We start from the raw sequence: 20,450 nt of genomic DNA on the forward strand, positions 1-20,450 counted from the left end.
TTTGAAACATTAAACTAATTCAAAGGAAGATACAGGAGTGTCTTCCTTTGAATTACATACACACACATACAAGATTACTCTAAAAGTATTGAAATATTAAATACACAACCATTGTAAATTGTCCTGTGAGTAGGCTAGTGTGAACAGGGTGGGGGGAGGGGGTTTTGCCGGGCAATGCGGCTGGATGGGTCGTAAGGGGTGGGGTGGGGGGGTTGCCAGGTAATGTGGCTCGATGGGCCGTAAGGGGTGGGGGTGGGTGGGGTTGCCGGGTAATGTGGCTCGATGGGCCGTAAGGGGTGGGGGTGGGTGGGGTTGCCAGGTAACGCGGCTGGATGGGCCGTAAGGGGTGGGGGTGGGTGGGGTTGCCAGGTAACGCGGCTGGATGGGCCGTAAGGGGTGGGGGTGGGTGGGGTTGCCAGGTAACGCGGCTGGATGGGCCGTAAGGGTTGGGGGTGGGTGGGGTTGCCAGGTAACGCGGCTGGATGGGCCGTAAGGGGTGGGGGTGGGTGGGGTTGCCAGGTAACGCGGCTGGATGGGCCGTAAGGGGTGGGGGTGGGTGGGGTTGCCGGGTTAATGTGGCTCGATGGGCCAGAAGGGCCTGCTCCACGCTGTATCTCTAAATAAATTAAAATATACGGTGAGTGAATGCAGGATTTTTCCCTAGACGTTGGCTGAGACTAGAACTAGAGCTCATTCTATGAGTTCCTCCATCATCATGTGTGTTGCTGAAGATTTCCAGAATCTGTAGAATCTCTTGTGTTTATGATAGAACTAGAGGTTAAGGGTGAAAGGTGAAATATTTAAGGGGAATCTGAGGAGAACCTTTTCACGCTGGGAGTGTGGAACAAGCTGCCAGTGCCAGTGGTGGGTGCAATTTTGATTTCAACATTTAAGAGAAGTTTTGATAGGTACATGGATGCAAGGGATATGGAGGGTGTTGGTCCAGATGCAGATAGATGAGACTAGGCAGATCAGGTCAGCATGGCTGATTTACTATCCCTCTCAACCCCGTTCTCCTGCCTTCTCCCAGTAACCTTTGACACCCTAATCAAGAACCTATCAAGTACTGCTTTAAATATATCCAATGCTTGGCCTCCACAGCCGTCTGTGGCAATGACTTCCACAGATTCTCTCCCTATCTCTATTCTAAATGGACGTCCCTCTATTCTGTGGCTGTGTCCTCTGGTACTAGACTCTCCCACCGTAGAAAACATCTTCTCCACGTCAATATTTGTTACATTTCAATGAGATTCCCCCCCACCATTCTTTCATCCTTTTAAACTCCAGCAAGAACAGGCCCAAAGTTGTCAAACACTCCTCTGAATCTTCTCCAATGCCAATACATTCTTTCTTAGATAAGGGGTCCAAAGTTGCTCACAAATCTCCACGTGCGGTCTGACCAATGCATAACAAAGCCTCAGTATCACATCCTTGCTTTTACATTCCAGACCTCGTGAAAAGAATGCTAACATTGCATGTGTCTTCCTTACAACTGACTCAACCTGCACGTTAACCTTTAGGGAATTTCTGTAGTGCCCTATGATGCTATAATTCACTTGTAAAGAATTCACATGAAGAAAGTCATTTTTCCCTACACTAGTTTTTTATTTATTTTATTTAGAGATACAGTGAGGAACAGGCCCTTCCAGCCCAATGAGCTGCATAGCTCATTGGCCCACCGATTTAACCCTGGCCAATTTACAGGACAATTTACAATGACCAACGTACCTACTAACCAGTATGTCTTTGGGCTGTGGGAGGAAACCAGAGCACCCGGAGGAAACCCACGCAAGAAATATGAACAAACCTTCTTACAGAGGACGATGGAACTGAACTCCTAACTACTAGGCCCTAAGTTGTAATAGTGTTCCGCTAACCGCTATGCTACTGTGGGACACATATTGACAGTCATGTTTAAAAAAAGGTTAATCTTATTTATTTTGTCATCAATATTGTACTGTAGATGTTTGAGCTGATTGATGGTGCCTCATTAAGAGGAACAGGCCAGTGAGGGGGAGGGTCAGTCTGCTGATCGGATTCACGTTGTTCAGAGAGAAAGGACCATTTTCCATCCATCACTGACATTGTTTTAACTCTTCAGAGAGTCATCCCTTCTCAATAGACCTCAACAAAGTGCAGGGGAGTGCGCATTATCTCAAAACAGCCTTTCTTCAAGACACAACAGGAGACTGGACAGGATGAAGGTGGGTTGAGGAGCGGTGGGGAAGGGGGAGGGGAGTGGTGTGAGTACATCGATCGAGGCTTTCAAAGCAGAATCCATTCTAGTGTTCTCCTGGGAATGGTGCGGTGACTTTCTTTAAAAAAATGTCAGGATCAGAACTGACAACTGTTTGTCTTTGTGCATGGAAATTTGTGTAGATTTAATGCTGGAGGAGTACAGTGGGTGATGATTCAAAGATCAGCTTTATTTGTCACGTGTATATTGAAGCATCGAAACAGTGAAATGCATCGTTTTGTCAATGACCAACACAGACCCTCCCACATAACCCTCCCTTTTCCTATCGTCCATGTGCCCGTCTAAGAGTCTCTTAATTGTCTCCAATGTATCTGCCTCTACCATCTCCGCAGGCAAGGCACTTCAGACACCTACCACTCTGTTAGAGTGAAAAAACATCTCTGACATCCCACCTTTTAATTTCTTCCATTCACTTTAAAATTATGCCCCCTTGTACCAGGCATAATGGGGAGTCTGCAGAAGTGAGGCAAAGCAGCAGAGTGAAGTCATGGACCGTATCCAGGTTGCAGAGCAGGAGACGTTTGCTGTATTAAGGCAAATTAGGATGGACAAATCCCCAGGGCCTGACAGGAGTTTCCTTGGACCCTGTGGGAGGCTAGCGCAGAATTTTCAGGGGCCCTAGCAGAGATCCTAAGCCATGGGTGAGGGGCCGGAGGATTGGAGGATCGCTAATTGTGTTCGGTTGTTTAAGAAAGGCTCTAAGAATAAGCCAGGGAACTGTAGGTCACACAGCCTGACAGCAGTAGTGGGGAAGTTATTGGAATGGTACTCTAAGGATTGTATATATATGTACGAGCGATGATTGATAAGTTCGTGGCCTAAGGTAGAAGGAGTCAATGTTAGAATACCGAGCACATTTATTTTTCAACATAGTCCCCTCCTACATTTACACACTTAGTCCAGCGGTCGTGGAGCATACGGATCTTGGACCTCCAGAAAGTGTCCACAGCAGGGGTGACTGATAAGTTCATGGCCCAAGGTAGAAGTGGAGTCTGTGTGGATAGAATTGAGGAACAGTAAGGGCAAAAGGACCCTAATGGGTGTTGTCTACAGGCCACCAAACAGTAGCATGGATATTGGGTGCAAGTTGAATAGGGAGTTAACATTGGCATGTGGCAAAGGTAATGTCGCAGTAGTTATGGGGGATTTCAACATGCAGGTGAACTGGGAGAATCAGGTTGGTGCTGGACCCCAGGATAGGGAGTTTGTAGAGTGCCTATGGGATGCATTCTTGGAACAGCTTGTACGAGAGCCGACCAGGGACAAGGCTATTCTGGATTTAGTGTTATGTAATGAACAGGATTTGATAAGCGATCTTGAAGTAAAGGAGCCATTAGGAGGTAGTGAACATAATATCATAAGTTTTTATCTGCAATTTGAGAAGGATAAGGGCAGCTCGGAGGTGTCAGTGTTGCAGTTGAACAGGGGAAACTATGGGGCCATGAGGGAGGAGCTGGCCAAAGTTAACTGGATGGATATCCTAGCAGAAAAGACTGTGGAACAGCAATGGCAGGGATTCTTGGGAATAATGCACAAGGTGCAAAATCAGTTCATCCCCCGGAGAAGGAAGGATTCAAAGGGGGGAAAGGGGCCACAGTGGTTGATAAAGGAAGTCAGAGATTGCATAGCATTAAAAAAAAGGAAGTATGACAGAGCTAAGGTGAGTGGGAGGACAGATGATTGGGAAATTTTTAAGGAACAACAGAACTTAACTAAAAAGGCAATACGGGGAGAAAAAGTGAGGTACGAATGCAAGCTAGCCAGGAATATTAAGGAGGATAGCAAAAGCTTTTTTAGGTATGTGAAGAAAAAGAAGATAGTTAAGAACAATGTTGGGCCCTTGAAGAATGAATTGGGTGAAATTGTTATGGGAAACAGAGAAATGGCAGAAGAATTTAATAAGTACTTTAGATCTGTCTTCACTAAGGAAGACACAAGCAATCTCCCAGATGTATGAATGGGCCAAGGACATAGGGTAACAGAGGAAATGAAACAGATTGACATTAGGAAGTAAACAGTGATGAGTAGACTGATGGGACTGAAGGCTGACAAATCCCCAGGTCCAGATGGTCTGCATCCTAGGGTACTAGAGGAGGTGGCCCTGGAAATTGCGGATGCATTGGTAATCATTTTCCAATGTTCCTTAGATTCAGGATCAGTTCCTGAGGATTGGAGAATGGCTAATGTTATCCCACTTTTTAAGAAAGGAGGGAGAGAGAAAACAGAGAACTATCGACCTGTCAACCTAACATCAGTAGTGGGGAAGATGCTAGAGTCCATTATTAAGGATGAAATAGTGGCATATCTAGATAGCAGTGATAGGATTGGGCCGAGCCAGCATGGATTTACCAAGGGTAAATCATGCTTGACTAATCTATTGGAGTTTTTCAAGGATGTAACCAGGAAGTTAGACGGGGGAGATCCAGTGGATGTAGTGTACCTCGATTTTCAGAAGGCATTTGATAAGGTCCCACATAGGAGATTGGTGGGTAAAATCAAAGCTCATGGCATTGGGGGGAAGACATTGACATGGATAGAAAACTGGTTGGCAGATAGAAAGCAAAGGGTAGCGGTGAATGGGTGTTTCTCGGAATGGCAGGTGGCAAGTTTGCTGATGATACTAAGCTGGGTGGCAGTGTGACATGTGATGAGGATGTTAGGAGAATTCAGGGTGACTTGGATAGGCTGGGTGAGTGGGCAGATACTTGGCAGATGACGTTTAATGTGAATAAGTGTGAGGTTATCCACTTTAGGAGTAAGAACAGGAAGGCAGATTATTATCTGAACGGTGTAAAGTTAGGTAAGGGAGAAATACAAAGAGATCTAGGAGTCCTTGTTCATCAGTCACTGAAGGTGAATGAGCAAGTGCAGCAGGCAGTGAAGAAGGCTAATGGAATGTTGGCCTTTATTACAAAGGGAATTGAGTACAAGAGCAAGGAAATCCTCTTGCATTTGTACAGAGCCCTGGTGAGACCACACCTGGAGTATTGAGTACAGTTTTGGTCTCCAGGGTTAAGAAAGGACATCCTGGCTGTAGAGGAAGTGCAGCGTAGATTCACAAGGTTAATTCCTGGGATGTCAGGACTGTCTTACGCAGAGAGTTTAGAGAGACTGGGCTTTTACACGCTGGAATTAAGGAGATTGAGAGGGGATCTGATTGCAACATATAAGATTATTAAGGGATTGGACAAGATAGAGGCAGGAAATATGTTCCAGATGCTGGGAGAGTCCAGTACCAGAGGGCATGGTTTGAGAATAAGGGGTAGGTCATTTAGGACAGAGTTAAGGAAAAACTTCTTCTCCCAGAGAGTTGTGGGGGTCTGGAATGCACTGCCTCGGAAGGCAGTGGAGGCCAATTCTCTGGATGCTTTCAAGATGGAGCTAGATAGGTATCTTATGGATAGGGGAATCAAGGGATATGGGGACAAGGCAGGAACCGGGTATTGATAGTAGATGATCAGCCATGATCTCAAAATGGCGGTGCAGGCTCGAAGGGCCGAATGGTCTATTTCTGCACCTATTGTCTATTGAGTCAATTTTAGAAAACCGAGCACATTTATTTTTCAACATAGTCGCCTCCTACATTTACACACTTAGTCCAGCGGTTGTGGAGCATATGGATCTTGGACCTCCAGAAAGTGTCCACAGTAGGGGTGACTGATAAGTTCGTGGCCTAAGGCAGAAGGAGATGAGTTATACAGCTCTCGTTACATACACATGCAGTTTAACTCTTTGAGTGATTATACAGAAAGTTTGAAGTTAATAACTCATCAGGGTGATTGCTAAGTTCATGGCCTAAGGTAGAAGGAAATGAGTTATTAACATCAAACTTTCTGCATAATCACTCAAAGAGTTGACCTGCATGTGCATGTAACGAGAGCTGTATAACTCATCTCCGTCTACCTTTCTTACACAGTGAACGGTAGGGCACTGAGGACTGCTGTAGAACAGAGGGATCTGGGAATACAGATCTATAATTCCTTGAAAGTGGCATCACAGGTAGATATGGTTGTAAAGAAATATTTTGTCACATTGGCTTTCATTTATAAACTACTGAGTACAGGAGTTGGAATGTGATGTTGAAGTTGTATAAGATGTTGGTGATCTCCAATTTGGAGTATCATGTGCAATTTTGGTCACCTCACTACAGGAAGGATGTAAACAAGTTTGAAAGAGTACAGAGAAAATTTGCAAAGATGGTGCCAGTACCTGAGGATCTAAATTATAGGGAGAGGCTACTAGAGGTCATGGGTTAAGGGTGAAAGCTGAAATATTTAAGGGGAACATGAGGGGGAACTTCTTCACTCAGAGGGTGGTGACAGTGTGGAACAAGCTGCCAGCGCAAGTGATGGATGCAGGTTTGATTTTAGAGAAGTCTGGATAGGTGGGATACGGAGGTCTCTGGTCCGGGTGCAGGTTGATGGGAGTAGACAGCTTTATGGTTCAGCACAGACTGGAAGGGCCGAAGGCCCTGTTCCTGTGCTGTAGTGTTCTACAGCTCTGATTATTTACTTGTAGCAGTACAGTGCATTGAAACACCTGGGAAAGTGTGAAGCGATTCACTTTGAAAGGTCGAATCTGAAGGCAAATACAGTATTAATGACAGGATTGTTCACAGTGTGGAGGAACAGAGGACTCTTGGGGTTCACCGCTCTTATAGTTGCTACATTAGTTGATAGGATTGTAAAGAAGGCGTATACGGTTTTGGCCTCCACTAGTCAGGAGTTGAGTTCGAGAGCCACGAGGTAATGTTGCAGCTCCATTAAACTCTAGTTAGACCACACTTGGATTACTGTGTTCAGTTCTGGTTGCCTCGTTATAGGAAGAATGCGGAATCTTTAGAGAGGGTGCAGAGGAGATTTACCAGGGTGCTGCCTGGATTGGAGAGCACGTCTCAGGTTGAGCGAGCTAGGGCTTTTCTCTTTGGAGTGAAGGAGGATGACAGGTGAGGTCTTGAACAGACCGCCTGTACAATAAGGAGGTCTCCTGGCCTCGCAATCCACTTCGTTATGATCCTGCACTTTATTGTTTACCCGCACTCACTTTTTTGGAGCTTTTACCCGTTATTCTGCACTGTTGATGTTCTGCCTTGCTCAATGCACTGATCGGTATGAACAGTGCGCAAGACAAGCTTTTCACTGTGTCCCCAAACATGTGACAATAATAAACCAATTCATCTTATTCTGGTTTCTTCCCCCTTCCTCTCCAGTCCTGATGAAGATTCCATAGGACCATAAGACATAGGAGCAGAATTAGGCCATTTGGCCCATCGAGTCTGCTCTGCTATTTCATTATGGCTGACCCATTTTCTCTCTCAGCCACAATTAATCAAGAATCTATCAACCTCTGCCTTAAATATACGTAAAAAACTTGGTCGCCTGTGGCAACAAATTCCACAGATTCATCGCTCTCTGCCTAAAGAAATTCCACCTCATTTCTGTTCTGAATTTCCCTATATGGAAGAAATATGCAATATGGAAGTAATTCCCTTCCATAGACGTTGCCTGACCTGCTGAGATCCTCCAGCAATGTGTTCCTCTCCGCCAATACCAATTTGCTGGTGTCTGCTGCCCTCGTGTGGAGAGTGGACAGAACTGTAATAAGTTTGTTCCAGCCCAGTGAATGTTGATGAAAGTACCAGGCTGGCCCTGAGCAAAGTCGGAAGGTGCAAAGGAATGTGATCCGAAACGTCAGTTAACGAGGATGAGAGATGACTTGATAGAGGTGTACAAGGTGATTAAGAGGCATAGAAAGAGTGGACAGCCAGACTTTTTTCCAGGGAGGAAATGGCTGGTATGAGGGGGCTTAATTTTAAGGTACAGTATTAATGTTGGGTGACAGGGTGGAGATACGTCTAAGGTGTAGCAACTGCTCAGCCCACGATCAGGGTCACATGAAGCCATGGGAGCAGGTGGTGGATGGTGGTATGAGCAGCTGATGTATATCACAAGTCCTGGTTATGTAACTACTGGTACCAGGTAGACAATCTCTGAAGAGTATTGAAAATGTCTGCGTTCACCCATCTTGTCCAGAAGGCAATGGCGAACCACTTCTCCAGAAGAATTTTCTAAGAACAATCATGGTCAAGACTATGATTGCCTACTTCATACAATATGGCACATGATGATAGTATGAATGCTCATTTGGAAAAGTAGGGGCTTATCAGAGACAATCAATATGGCTTCATCAAGAACAGACCTTGTCTAACCCAACTGACTGAACTATATTGAGTAGGCAGGTCATTAGGAATATTTAAAGTGGAGGTTGATAGGTTCTTGATTAGTAAGGGTCTCAAAGGTGTTGAATCTGACCGTTAATAATTTAAGACTGTTTAATTGTTATTTTCTGTGCAGTTTAACAATTCATTATCTGATTGTATTTTAAGTAGTTCTTATATACATCTAACAGCTTAGTATGCTTCCTAGTGGTCACAGTATGTACATGCAAGTTCAGTGTGTCTCCTACATTACTGCATTATTTGAATATGTATTTTCTCATTGGTTAATTATTTACAAAGTTGAGTGGAATTTTCCTCATCTCCGTAGTGTAAAAGAGTTCACCACAAAACAGCACCATCTTAGTCTGTTTGTCTCAAAGTCCCTGCTACTAGCCTTTGTTCCAGATTCCTTTCTTCTATCAATGCTTAAAATAACAATCATGAAACATCAAGTTTTGTGCCTCTTGCCTGCTGACTTCTGGAACGAACCTTGGATTAAAACATCAGAATCCAACAAAAGTTACAGATTGAAGAATGAGGGTGAAAGGGATAATAAATCAGCCGTGATGGAATAGCAGAGCAGACTCAATGGGCAGAAGGGCCTAATTCTTCTCCTATGTCTGACATGGAGGAGAATAAACAATCAAAGCTATGGGCTGAGACTCATCATCAGCCTTTCCCATCCTGGTGAAGGGTCCCGCACCCAAAACGTTCCCCTCCATTGATGCCGTCTGACTTGCAAAGATTCATGGGCATCTCACACGATGATAAGAAGATTAAGCATACTGTTGGCCAAAGGAAGTTTATATCTGATCCACACTCGGGCAGACTCAAGCCATTTTGACAATAAAGAGCAAAGCATTATGGTAGTTTCATAGTTTTATTGTTGATTTATATTGTATGAATACAAATATGAAGTTTCTAGAAAGCTACAAAATGTCTACCACTTTAATTAGGAAGGCCTTAAAATGTGTCATTAAAATGTGTCAAACATTTGCTGTAAAGGACACACACAAAGTTGTGTTTCAGAGTGATGATCAAATAATTGCACTTAACTGTCATGGATAATTAGGTTATCACACACTGGTACCAAGAAAGCTAAGATACGTCCTTTATTCAAAGCACCTGTAAAAGATTCTCTGCACACAATACCCTATAAATTTCAATTAACTATCCATAGTAAAGATGAGTTTACACCAAAGCCAACGTTTTAAAATGGTTGTAACCAAAAAAAATGTACCGGTTCCTGCACATTTACAGCAATACATAACATAGTACAGCTCGCAAGTTTGGAGTCATCTCCTTCCTTGATAGTTTCCTTGGGGTCAGTTAGAATGATCGATAGGGATGTGTTTTCGCAGGAGGAACGAGGTTCTGGAATCTAGGCAAGTGCTTAGGATAAATTAAAGAAGAATTACAATCTCTTTCGATCACACTGAGCAGTGCTTTGGGAGTAAAAATTGAAAGTCACCAATCTCAAAAACTTTGAAGGCAGTGATTGGTTACTGAACATGACAGGTTTAAAAAAAGTAAGGTGGGATGCAACTCTGTGGCACGTCCGCTGTGGGCGGTTCCTAGCCCGGCTGCAAAAGGAGGCGGGTTGGACATGGGGCCAGCAACCCCATCCCAGAGTTACAGAAATGCCGACACCTCAGAAGACCGGCCCAGGACAGAGGACTCTGGCGAGCTGCTGTTGGCAGCCTATGCCCCAGTAGGAGTGACAAAGGGTTAACAGATTCCATCACATCTTTCACATCCCTTTCAGTTCATTCCAAGGTAGTTTATAGCCAATGAAGAAGTTATCAGGGTTCTGATATAAGATGGCAGGGGAACTTGCACATAACAAACTCCCATAAAACTGAAACGTGAAACTCACCTGGTAATCTAACATCGAAACACTGATTCACTGAACATCGTGCGTAAAGTTTCGACAGTAACCGTGGCGAGTTCACTGTTTCAGGGAGTGTGAGACAGAGCCAATAAAAAAGAGGTTTCTATCAAATTTGCCAGCTGTAGGTGATATCAAAAGAAACCACTGACCATAGTTTAAATCAATTAAAGCCACAATTCCATTTCATACACATTACAACACAGAAAATAAGCACGTTAAATTCAATGAGTTATTTAATAAATGCAAGCTGACACACACAAAAATAAACATTCGTTTACACAGTAGGAACTCACAGAGGAAAAAAAATGAAAGGCTACTTTAGGTCTAAAGGATTCTGAACTCCTTAATTCAGGCACATAATGTACTCCCCTGGCTAATCTACACATGAGCACCTCACAGGCCACAGTGATACACAGGTCGCAACAAAACCATTTGCCAAGAAGGAGATTATGGGGTATTCTTGTTTAGTCCAAGAGCAAACTAGAGCAACAGTGTACTGTGTGTTGCAATGGTACAGGGTCACCGAAGCAAATCTCCCACAAGCAGGATCTGCACCTTCTGGCACAATAATCAAACCTGTATATTCGCTTTTTGAGAATTACATTTAACAATTCCTAACACCTGCCAATGGGTCAAAACAGCCCCATTGCAACAGGTTAGGTGCACAGATAATCCATCCACTCTATCCTTCAATTAAAGCTGTGCATCTAAACGTGTGCCTATGTATGCATGGGTGGGATGTCCATGTGTACACTGGGTTTAAACTCCACTGGACATGTTTAGAAAGTGCCCTTTTCATATCTGAAATATTTTACTTGGTATCTGAACAATGGAACTTTTAAAGGACTTTGGACCTCCAAAATGAATTTAGTTTATGCTTTTAAACAGAACTTTACAAATCATGGGCTGCCTAAGGGAGGCAGGGTTAAATTGAACAAGTCAACCAACAAACTTCCAATTTTCTCACTAGAAAGATTACCCGTGGGGGGAAAATACTCTACAAAGTCATCTATCAAATCTGAAGAGAAGGGGATTATGCTGCTCCTCAGTGCTTCCTTTCTACGAGTGAATGAACTGACAAAGCTCGTGAACCTTTCAACAACCACCACCTTCATTTATAAAGTGCCTTTGAATGTAGGAAAATGTCCCCCAGACAACTATCAAAGACGTGATGCTGAACCACGTTAAGGAGAGATTGGGGGGGGGGGGGGGAGCGGCCCGTCGTCTGGCCAAGGAGGTAGGTTTTTACGGAGAGGCTAAAAGTGGGGAGGCACAAGATTGTTGAGGAGAGAATTTCAGATCCTCAGGTCTCAGCACTGAAGGCACGTCTGCTAATAGTAGAGCGATTAAACTTGTACTTGATTGAGATGCTAGACTAGGAAAGTGAGGATGCTATAGGGATGGAGAAGGAACCATGAAAGGGGCTTAGGACCACAGAAAGATGGGTTTGTAAGGTGGATGTGTCACATACACAGGACGCAGTGAAGGGTGAAATGGACAATATGGATCGTGATAGTGGGCAGCAGGGTTTTGAAAAACCTCACATTTCCACTGACTGCTGTTTAAAAGCCAGCTCGTTAGAAATAAAGTTTTCTTTGGTTCTGTAAAGTGGCAGTTGACTCCCCTCCTCCGCTGCTTCACAGCCCCTTCTAGTGATTCAGCTTAACACAGCTGAGGCAGACAAGTCCAAGGCACTCATCACTCAGAGCCTAGTCAGAACCTAATTCTGACACGCTTGCTCCAGGATTAAAAGTAGGAGGTGGTGTGATTTTATAGGACCTGGGGAATCCTAAACGCAGGCAGCAAATGTGAGCCGGGGTGTGTGGTCTGAAGAACAAATGAAGTTCACCAAGAGCATTTAAACTACCCTGAGCTGCCCTGGGTAGATACTTGCTATAAACCGAGCAATGTCTGTCCTGTCAGAAGACATCATGGCCTTTGGCTGCATCAGCAAACTAGCTCCTTAATCAGCTTGAACGTGGCGCAGAAGAAATAAAAGAACATTTGGAGTGGGAGGTTGAATACCGTCATTATGTCCAAGGGGGTCACTTACTCAACACTGGAAACCTCCTCTCCCAGTTATAAGGCCAATATTAAAAACTCTTCAGTAAGACCTCTGCATTAGCACTGTGTCCAGCATGGCAGCTGTCAGAACGGATCTTCTCAACGGTCATAAACAAGGATACAGATCCAAGAGATCCTTCTCTACCCAGAGGTTGGTGAGAATGTGGGACTCAATACTATTGGGAGTAGCTGAACCATTCAAGGGAAATCATGAGAGATATGGAGGTCAGAGGGGCTTGTGCTTAGCTATCAAGGGTTTGGCTGATGTAGACAACATGAATGCAAAGAAACCAGAATCTTTTAGTACAAAAGGCAGCTACACATTGAGGTGACATTTGTAATCCATCACCTCTGGACCTGTCAAAGGCTTCAGTGGAAAGATGTTGCAACCACTTTTACACAAGGAGAAGTGGCTAAAATGTCCCAGTGTTGAACAATGAAGACCAAAGGTTTCACCTCCAATTTGCTGTAACTGTGGACATTTGATGGGATGAGTTCCAGGGGTGCCTGCCTTAGGTTACCTGGAGGGAAACCTGGATTAGTGAAGTCGGGATTCAGTAAAGGCATTCAAAATTACCAAGTTATTACAACATCCAGCAGGAAGTTCAGAGAAATGTTTTCCCACAGAGACTGGTGGAACGGGCAAGGCTAACAGTGAGGTTTGCAAGGGGAGACTGGGAGAAAGGAAGAAGAGATGCTGATAGGAGGAGGTGGAGGGCTGAGAGTTTGAGGGGGAGGACTGAGAGTTTGAGGAGGACTGTGTGAAGCATCAGCAGCAGGAGGAACCAGACAAGTCCAATGACTCTTTACTCTGTGGCCCATTCTCAATAAGACAAACCCAAAGTTTAATTTGAGTTGGAGGCTAGCTTGAAAGGATAATTTAACCAATTTTCATTCATCTAAAAAGCACAGGCACAGTATGCGTGTAAGTTGGATGCTGACACAGTATTAAGGTTACTGATTAGCCAACAACTGTTCACGTTTTCTTGTACAATAGTCAAACTCCACCAAGATTCAAACTATAACATCCGCTAAAAAAATAAACAATTACAATAATTTTTATCTTTTTTTTGCTTCTGCTGTACAATGTGTAACCTTGGTTGTATCTATGGATTTGACTCAGGTTATCTGAACATACTTTTACACAAAAATGCCACCTTTTGGATTTATCCTATTTCAATTTGCTTACGTTACTCAGTAGAAGGCATTGAAGGTGATCACTCTTATTTTTCTTGTATTTGGTTTCTGATCTGCATACAATTTACATTTCATCTGACTGAGCAGATCTTTTCTAGGCTGGAATATCGAAAAACAAAGGCACTTACTTTGCTTGAGTGCAGGAGATGTATGAAGATCGTTATTTGGTCAGTGGTTGTTAAAGGCATGTGTTGAAAAGGCTGGCTACTCTTGCGTCTGTGCTCAGGCTAGTCCAAACTGTGAGACGGGCTCCTCTTTTTGAGCAAATTGGAAGTGACTCTTTTATCACTGGGGTGTTTGGTTGGCAATACATTTAAACACACTTTACTGAAAACAAAAACCTTCTCAAAATACTTTTCAAGTGTGTTCATATTCATTGTTTGCAACATACATGTTGTCAGGAACATTCACGAGACAAAAGAGTGTTCTTAAAGCACAGTATATCCAATTAAAACAGGAAGATCTACAGTTAAACTGTAACTTCCTATAGTACGCTATTAAGGCACTGATAAATCTACGCTTTGGCAGCACAGAATTAAAATTACATCTGAAAATAAGTTACTGATAACTTCCAGCTTAGCAAAGAACTCACAGCCTCAGTAACATCTTATTTGGATTTCAATAATTTCTTACAATGAACAGTGATCACAATATAGTGTTTTTTTTCCACACATTTCAATGTGTAAAGACAAATACTTTAAAACCATGGCATTTTCTCCTCAAATCCCCAAAAATGAACACTTAGTGACTGTGCCACTGCGGACCAGTTCGACAACACGGAAACTCAAACTTACATTACAGAAGTGACGCACGACGAGCTGGTTTCGTTACGTGACAGTGAAGCTTGCCCGCCAAGTAACAGGGAGAAATCCACAGCCATTACACACACAAGTACCAAAGTTGAAAGACACGCACACGCACGTGCACACACACACACACACACACACACACACACGCACACATCAGAAAAACAGGCAAGACCCCTTTGAGAGTATTTGGATCTCACAAAGAACCAAGTGGTCAGGTCACTGAGGCACTGTATGTTCTCCCACCCCGCCCGCACCCCCACCCCCCCACCCCGGTTTACTTGTAAGTAATGCTGCTGAGCTTTTACTGGCAGAGTCTGTCATTTCATTACAACACACACCGCCATCACTCAAGGGCACAAACCACAGCGGTTGAGTTATGAGCCCCTTCAGACGATTGACGTTACAAACCTATGCTGGGACCAGACCTGTGTGTATTGAATTAACACCTATGTTTTGTCCAATGCCAAAAAATACACTTCTTTTCCCCCCAAAAAAGTAAATTTCCAAACACTATTACAAAATAGACTTATAGAAACATACAAAAGTCACTACTCTTATTATAAATTCTTGTGATATGGTCTTAATTTTTAATTTTGGTATCAGACGAGCTCCTCTTCCCCCAGATGACAAGATACAGCTGGCATAAACACAACTAATGGCCTGAAGACTGGGAACTCAGCTGAGATTTCTATGTGGGCTAGAGAGGGTTAATTACTGTGAGATGCGGACTGGAGATTTTAAGTGTGGCAAAACTATTTTTTTTGTATTCTAACTTTTTTGGAAGTTAGTTTCCCTTGTACTGAGTGACCAGTTAGCCACACATCCCATCATGCCTTGCAATCAAAAGTTTACAGAACAATAAATCCTTTCTACAAATTAATTTTCTTTTAACTAAAAGCATGTACATCCTTTGTTGGCATCAGTGGACAGTACCAATTCAAATGGCCAAAACTAACCAAATTCCCCTTTCGTCCTAATCTACAGCAGTGTGGCTCTGCATTCTTCCGCACTGAAACAAGATTGCATTAAACTAAATCCGTTTACATAGCAGGATTCCTAAAACTATTCGGTTAATATTGCAAGTAACTGTGGACCAATGTTATATACAAAAAAAAGGAGTGTGTGTGTTTAAAAAGAAAAAGGAAACCTGAAAACAAATAGACCTGGTGACCACAAAATCACTGACATTCTTACATCAGCATTGCGATAATTCTTGACCTAAAGTCCTAAACTTCATCCTGATGCCCTCCGCTGCATATTCACATGTTGATAAATATATATCTGTGAATATACCATCTTTGGAAAAAAAACTCTTTAAATAAATTATCTTTACAAAGGCAGTCATTCCACGGTTAAATGCATTGTGTCTACAATCATTACGTTCCTGTCTTTTTTTTTTCAAATGTTTTCTGTCCACACAGAAAAGCATGTACTGAATAGACTATGCTCCCGCAATTATTAAAACAAAATTCAGATAACAACAGTCTCATTTTTTCCAATGTAGTAACTCAAACTGGTAATTTGTCTTTTAAAAAAATCTTCAAGCACAGAAAATTCAATATAAAAACCTATTACATGGTACCGTAATTCACAGCTCTTGATATACACGCACACACACCCACACACACACACACACACACACACACATACACACATAAAAAGGCTACCCACATCAAAACTCAGACGTGTTATGGGTGTATCAATCGATTTGAGGCACTGCCACATGTTTTGAGGTTTTAAGTCTATATTCAACTGCAGCTGTGTTTTTCTTTCTCCAGAGACGGAATGAAATATCCTCGGTTATTCCTTCATGAGCCTGTAGGTATGATGCTGCGCTCCATGTTCACTGGTAGAAACTTCAAACACACACGCCATGCACAGGAGTGTCTCCTGTGTATCCCTATTTGTTACAACCTGCAGGCGACAGAACAAAAACTCATCAACAGAACACAAGTTTCATTTATACATCGTGTTTAAAGCAGCCCAAGGGATCTTCACCTGAGCATGAAGACGATGAGATCTGCCGTTCGGCAGGAGATGATAAATTGGGATGGTGACCCAAACAATAGAATAATAACACTAACTCTATTTATAGAACACTTTTCAGACAGGCAATGTGGTTCAAAGGACCACAAATTGGATAAAAGTGCAAACATTAAAATAAAATATAACCAGGAAAATAAAAGACAGTAGTTAAAAGTGAGATTAAATAAATAGGTTTAAAAGTGTCAATTGAGTCTGCGTCCCTTACAGTTTTAGGTATTGAGTTCCACAGTTTAGGAGTTAGTTCAGAGATCCAAACCCTAACCCTGACCTGCCAATTATCTTTTGAAGGGAATTGTTTAAATATAAGCGAGTGGCAGAAGAGCTGAGATTTCGAGCAGGATTATAAAACAACAATGATTCTGTGATGTATTCCAGTCCCAGAACATTGAGAACTTTAAAAGCAAGTGTGAGAACTTTGAAATCAATTCTGAAGGATACAGGAAGCCAATGCAGAGTAGCTAGGATGGGTTTTGGTTAGAAGTTTTGTGGTGTTCTGAACGAGTTGAAGTTTGTCAATAGACTGCAGATGGAATTCTTCAATCCCCACCCTTGAATCCTTCAATATATTCATTACTTCAAACTGATGTAACCTCAACATATGCATTTCCTGAGATCTCCAAGTTTTGGTGGCCAGGCCAATGAGTATAAAAGACCATACAACAATAAGACACAGGAACAGAATTAGGCCATTCAGCCCATCGAGTCTGCTTTGCCATTCCATCATGGCTGACTTATTTTTCCTCTCAACCACATTCTCTTGCCTTCTCCCCGTAACCTTTGATGCCCTGACTAATCAAATACCAATCAATCTCTACTATAAATATACCCAATGACTTGGCCTCCACAGCCGTCTGCGGCAATGAATTGCATAGAATCACCACTCTCTGGCTAAAGAAATTCCTCCTCATTTACGTACCTCATTACTATAAAGCACTTTCTGTCATCCTAAAGTTAAGAGACTAGTGCTTTACAAATGCCACAAAGAAAGAAATCTGAAAGAACCTAACTAATAAAAAGACCAACACTCAATGCACAGAGAAAGAGGGGAAAAGAAACACAAAAATTATGCAAGTAACAGCATCCCAAACCAAATTGAGTCCATCGACTCCAATCCCCGAGCAGTCAGAGTAGGCCCAGAGCCTAAGTCTCAGTTCTATGTTCTAATGCAAATATAATTTTAGATTATCGATGAAGAGACTTACCAATAAAATAGTGAAATTCTCCAGTACACTGTTCATCATGTACTTTTCTGGTAAGTGTTTCAGTTTGTGTATGAAATTGATCATATATTCACACATGGGCGAACGATTTATTCTGTACACAAAACGTCCGTTCTCAAACCTCGCATATTCAGTCTGGGGGTTAAAAAAAAATTAAATTTTTGTATTTATATTTTCATTATGTTCTAGATAAAAGTCAAACACAGCAGGTGGAACACTAAAAGGGTCATCAGAGTAGGAGATGAGCTGCCAGCGCAAGTGGTTTATGCCAGCTTGATTTCAACATTTAAGAGAAGTTGGATCATAGGGGTATGGAGGGTGACGGTCCTCTTGCAGATCGATGGGTGTAGGTGGTTCAGCAGGGACTAGATGGACTGAAGGGCCTGTCTCTGTGCTGTTTTTCCTGTAACTCTAACATTTCAACACAATATCTACACTATGACATCCCTGGTCACCAAATACTCTAACAGACTTCTGCAGATTCATTCAAAGAGCAGTTCGGTCAAAAGGACCAAACAGAGACATACAGGAGCCTGAAGACCCACTATTAGCTATAAAAAAAAATTGTGTCATCCTAAAGTCAAGAGAGACTAGTGCTTTACAAATGCCACACAGAAAGAAACCTGAAAGAACCCTTTCTTCTCTTCTGTCATCAGATTTCAAATGGTCCATGAACCATTGAACAGGTAAAGAAAGATGAAAGATCAGCTTTGTTTATCATTTGTACATTGAAACATACAGTGAAGTGTGTTGTTTGTATCAACAGCCAACATAGTCCAAGGATGTGCTGGGGGCAGCCCACAAGAGCCACCACCTTTCCAGCACCAGCGGAGCAAGCCTACAATTCATTAACCCTAATCTGTACATCTTTGGACTGTAGGGGCACCTGGAGGAACCCCACACGGTCACGGGGAGAACGTACAAACTCCTTACCGACAGCAGTGTGAATTGAACCCCAATTGTTAACTGCTACATTATGGTGCAACCCATGGCACTGCTTGCTAATCCTTCTTTCAGACAATTTATTTGTTTTTGTTACTTATCGTAACTTCATGCCTCGGCATCGTACTGTTGCTGCAAAGTAACACATGCTGGTCTGTGATCAGTTTCCTGGGTGTTAACATATCAGAACGTCTGTCCTGCACCCAAGGTATCAATCCAATTATGAAGAAACTACGCCAGAAAAGTCCTTAGGAGTTTGAGGAGGTTTAGTATGTCACCGAAGACTCCAGCAAATCTTTACAGTGTCGTGAAGTGTATGGTCATACACTTTGGTAGAAGAAATGAAAGTGTTGACTATTTTCTAAATGGAGAGAAAATACAAAAGACTGAGGTGCAAATGGACTTGGGAATCCTTGTGCAGGATTCCCTGAAGGTTAATTTGCAGGTTGAGTCTGTGGTAAGGAAGGCAAATGCAATGTTAGCATTCATTTCAAGAGGACTAGAATATAAAAGCAAGGATGTAATGTTGAGACTTTATAAAGCACTGGTGAGGTCTCACTTGGGAGTATTGTGAGCAGTTTTGGGCCCCTTATCTTAGAAAAGATGTGCAGAAACTGGAGAGGATTCAGAGTTTCACAAAAATGATTTCAGGATTGAATGGCTTGTTATATGAAGAGCGTCTGATGGCTCTGGGCCTGTATTCACTAGAATTCAGAAGAGTGAGGGGTGGTCTCATTGAAACCCGTTGAATGGTAAAAGGCCTTGATAGAGTCTGTGTGGAGAGGATGTTTCCTATGGCGTAAGAGTCTAAGACCAGAGGACACAGCCTCAGAATAGAGGGGTATAACTTTAGAAAGGAGATGAGGAGGAATTTCTTCAGCCAGAGTGGAGAATTCTTTACCACAGGCAACTGTGGAGGCTAAGTCTTTACGTATATTTAAGGCAGAGATTGATAGATTCTTGATTGGTCAGGACATGAAGGAATATGGGGATTGGGGCAGAGAGGAAAATTGGATCAGCCATGATGGAATGGCAGAGCAGACTCAATGGGCCAAATGGCCTAATTCTGCTCCTATATATGATGGTCTTATAAAAATGGTCTTACTGAAATGTGTAAAGTACAAATCCAATTTTCCAACACTCTGCCTTCTATGTGGGAGGGTGGCACAGTAGTATAGTCAGGGAAATGCTTTATAACGTCACCCATCAGCGATTAGGGTTCAATTTCCGTCACTGTCCGTAAGGAGTTTGTACATTTTTACCGTGACGGCGTGGGTTTCCTCCCACATACAGGTTGGGGTTAGTAAGTTGTGGGCATGCTACGTTGGCACCAGAAACATCCCTGGACTGTGTTCATCATTGATGCAAAACAACGCATTTCACTGTATGTTTTGATATACATGTGACAAATAAAAATAAGCTTTATCTTGAAAATTCCATGAGTGCATTGAAGGGTTTTCTACATTAGTCACCACTCAAGGTTTCTGGAACTGTTCCTTTCAATTTAAGAGCAACGCACGGAAAATACTGGAGGTCAGGCAGCATCTATGGAGGGGAATAAACAGTCGATGTTTCAGGCTGAGACCTTTCATTAGGAACTGCTCATAGACCGTTTGTCCCACTCCCATCAGGAAGGAGGCTATGTAGCAACTACGTCAGGACCACCAGACCCAAAAACAGTAACCTTCCTCAAGCAGTAATTCTGATCAACACCCCCACCCACCAACCCACCCCTCCACAGCCCCAACCACCACTACTTTATCATTTCCTGTCAGTCACCCTGCTCCTAGCGTCACCTTATGGACAT

At 42.8% G+C, this 20,450-nt stretch overlaps 1 protein-coding gene across 5 annotated transcripts in view; it reads right to left on the reverse strand.

The window, feature by feature from the left end:
* Positions 1–14,708: 14,708 nt before the first annotated feature.
* tead1a (TEA domain family member 1a) overlaps positions 14,709–20,450 on the reverse strand; it is a 285,818-nt gene continuing 280,076 nt past the window's right edge. For all 5 annotated transcript variants that reach the window (XM_073049920.1, XM_073049917.1, XM_073049919.1 and 2 more), the window contains 2 exons: positions 17,684–17,836; positions 14,709–16,349 (listed from right to left, as the gene is read on the reverse strand). In XM_073049920.1, the coding sequence (XP_072906021.1) occupies positions 16,236–16,349; positions 17,684–17,836 (267 nt within the window). In that variant the 3' untranslated portion in view covers positions 14,709–16,235. The remainder of the gene's footprint in view (positions 16,350–17,683; positions 17,837–20,450) is intronic.

The sequence above is a fragment of the Hemitrygon akajei genome, chromosome 6 (assembly GCF_048418815.1).
Source record: "Hemitrygon akajei chromosome 6, sHemAka1.3, whole genome shotgun sequence".
In the NCBI taxonomy this organism is placed as follows: Eukaryota; Metazoa; Chordata; class Chondrichthyes; order Myliobatiformes; family Dasyatidae; genus Hemitrygon; species Hemitrygon akajei.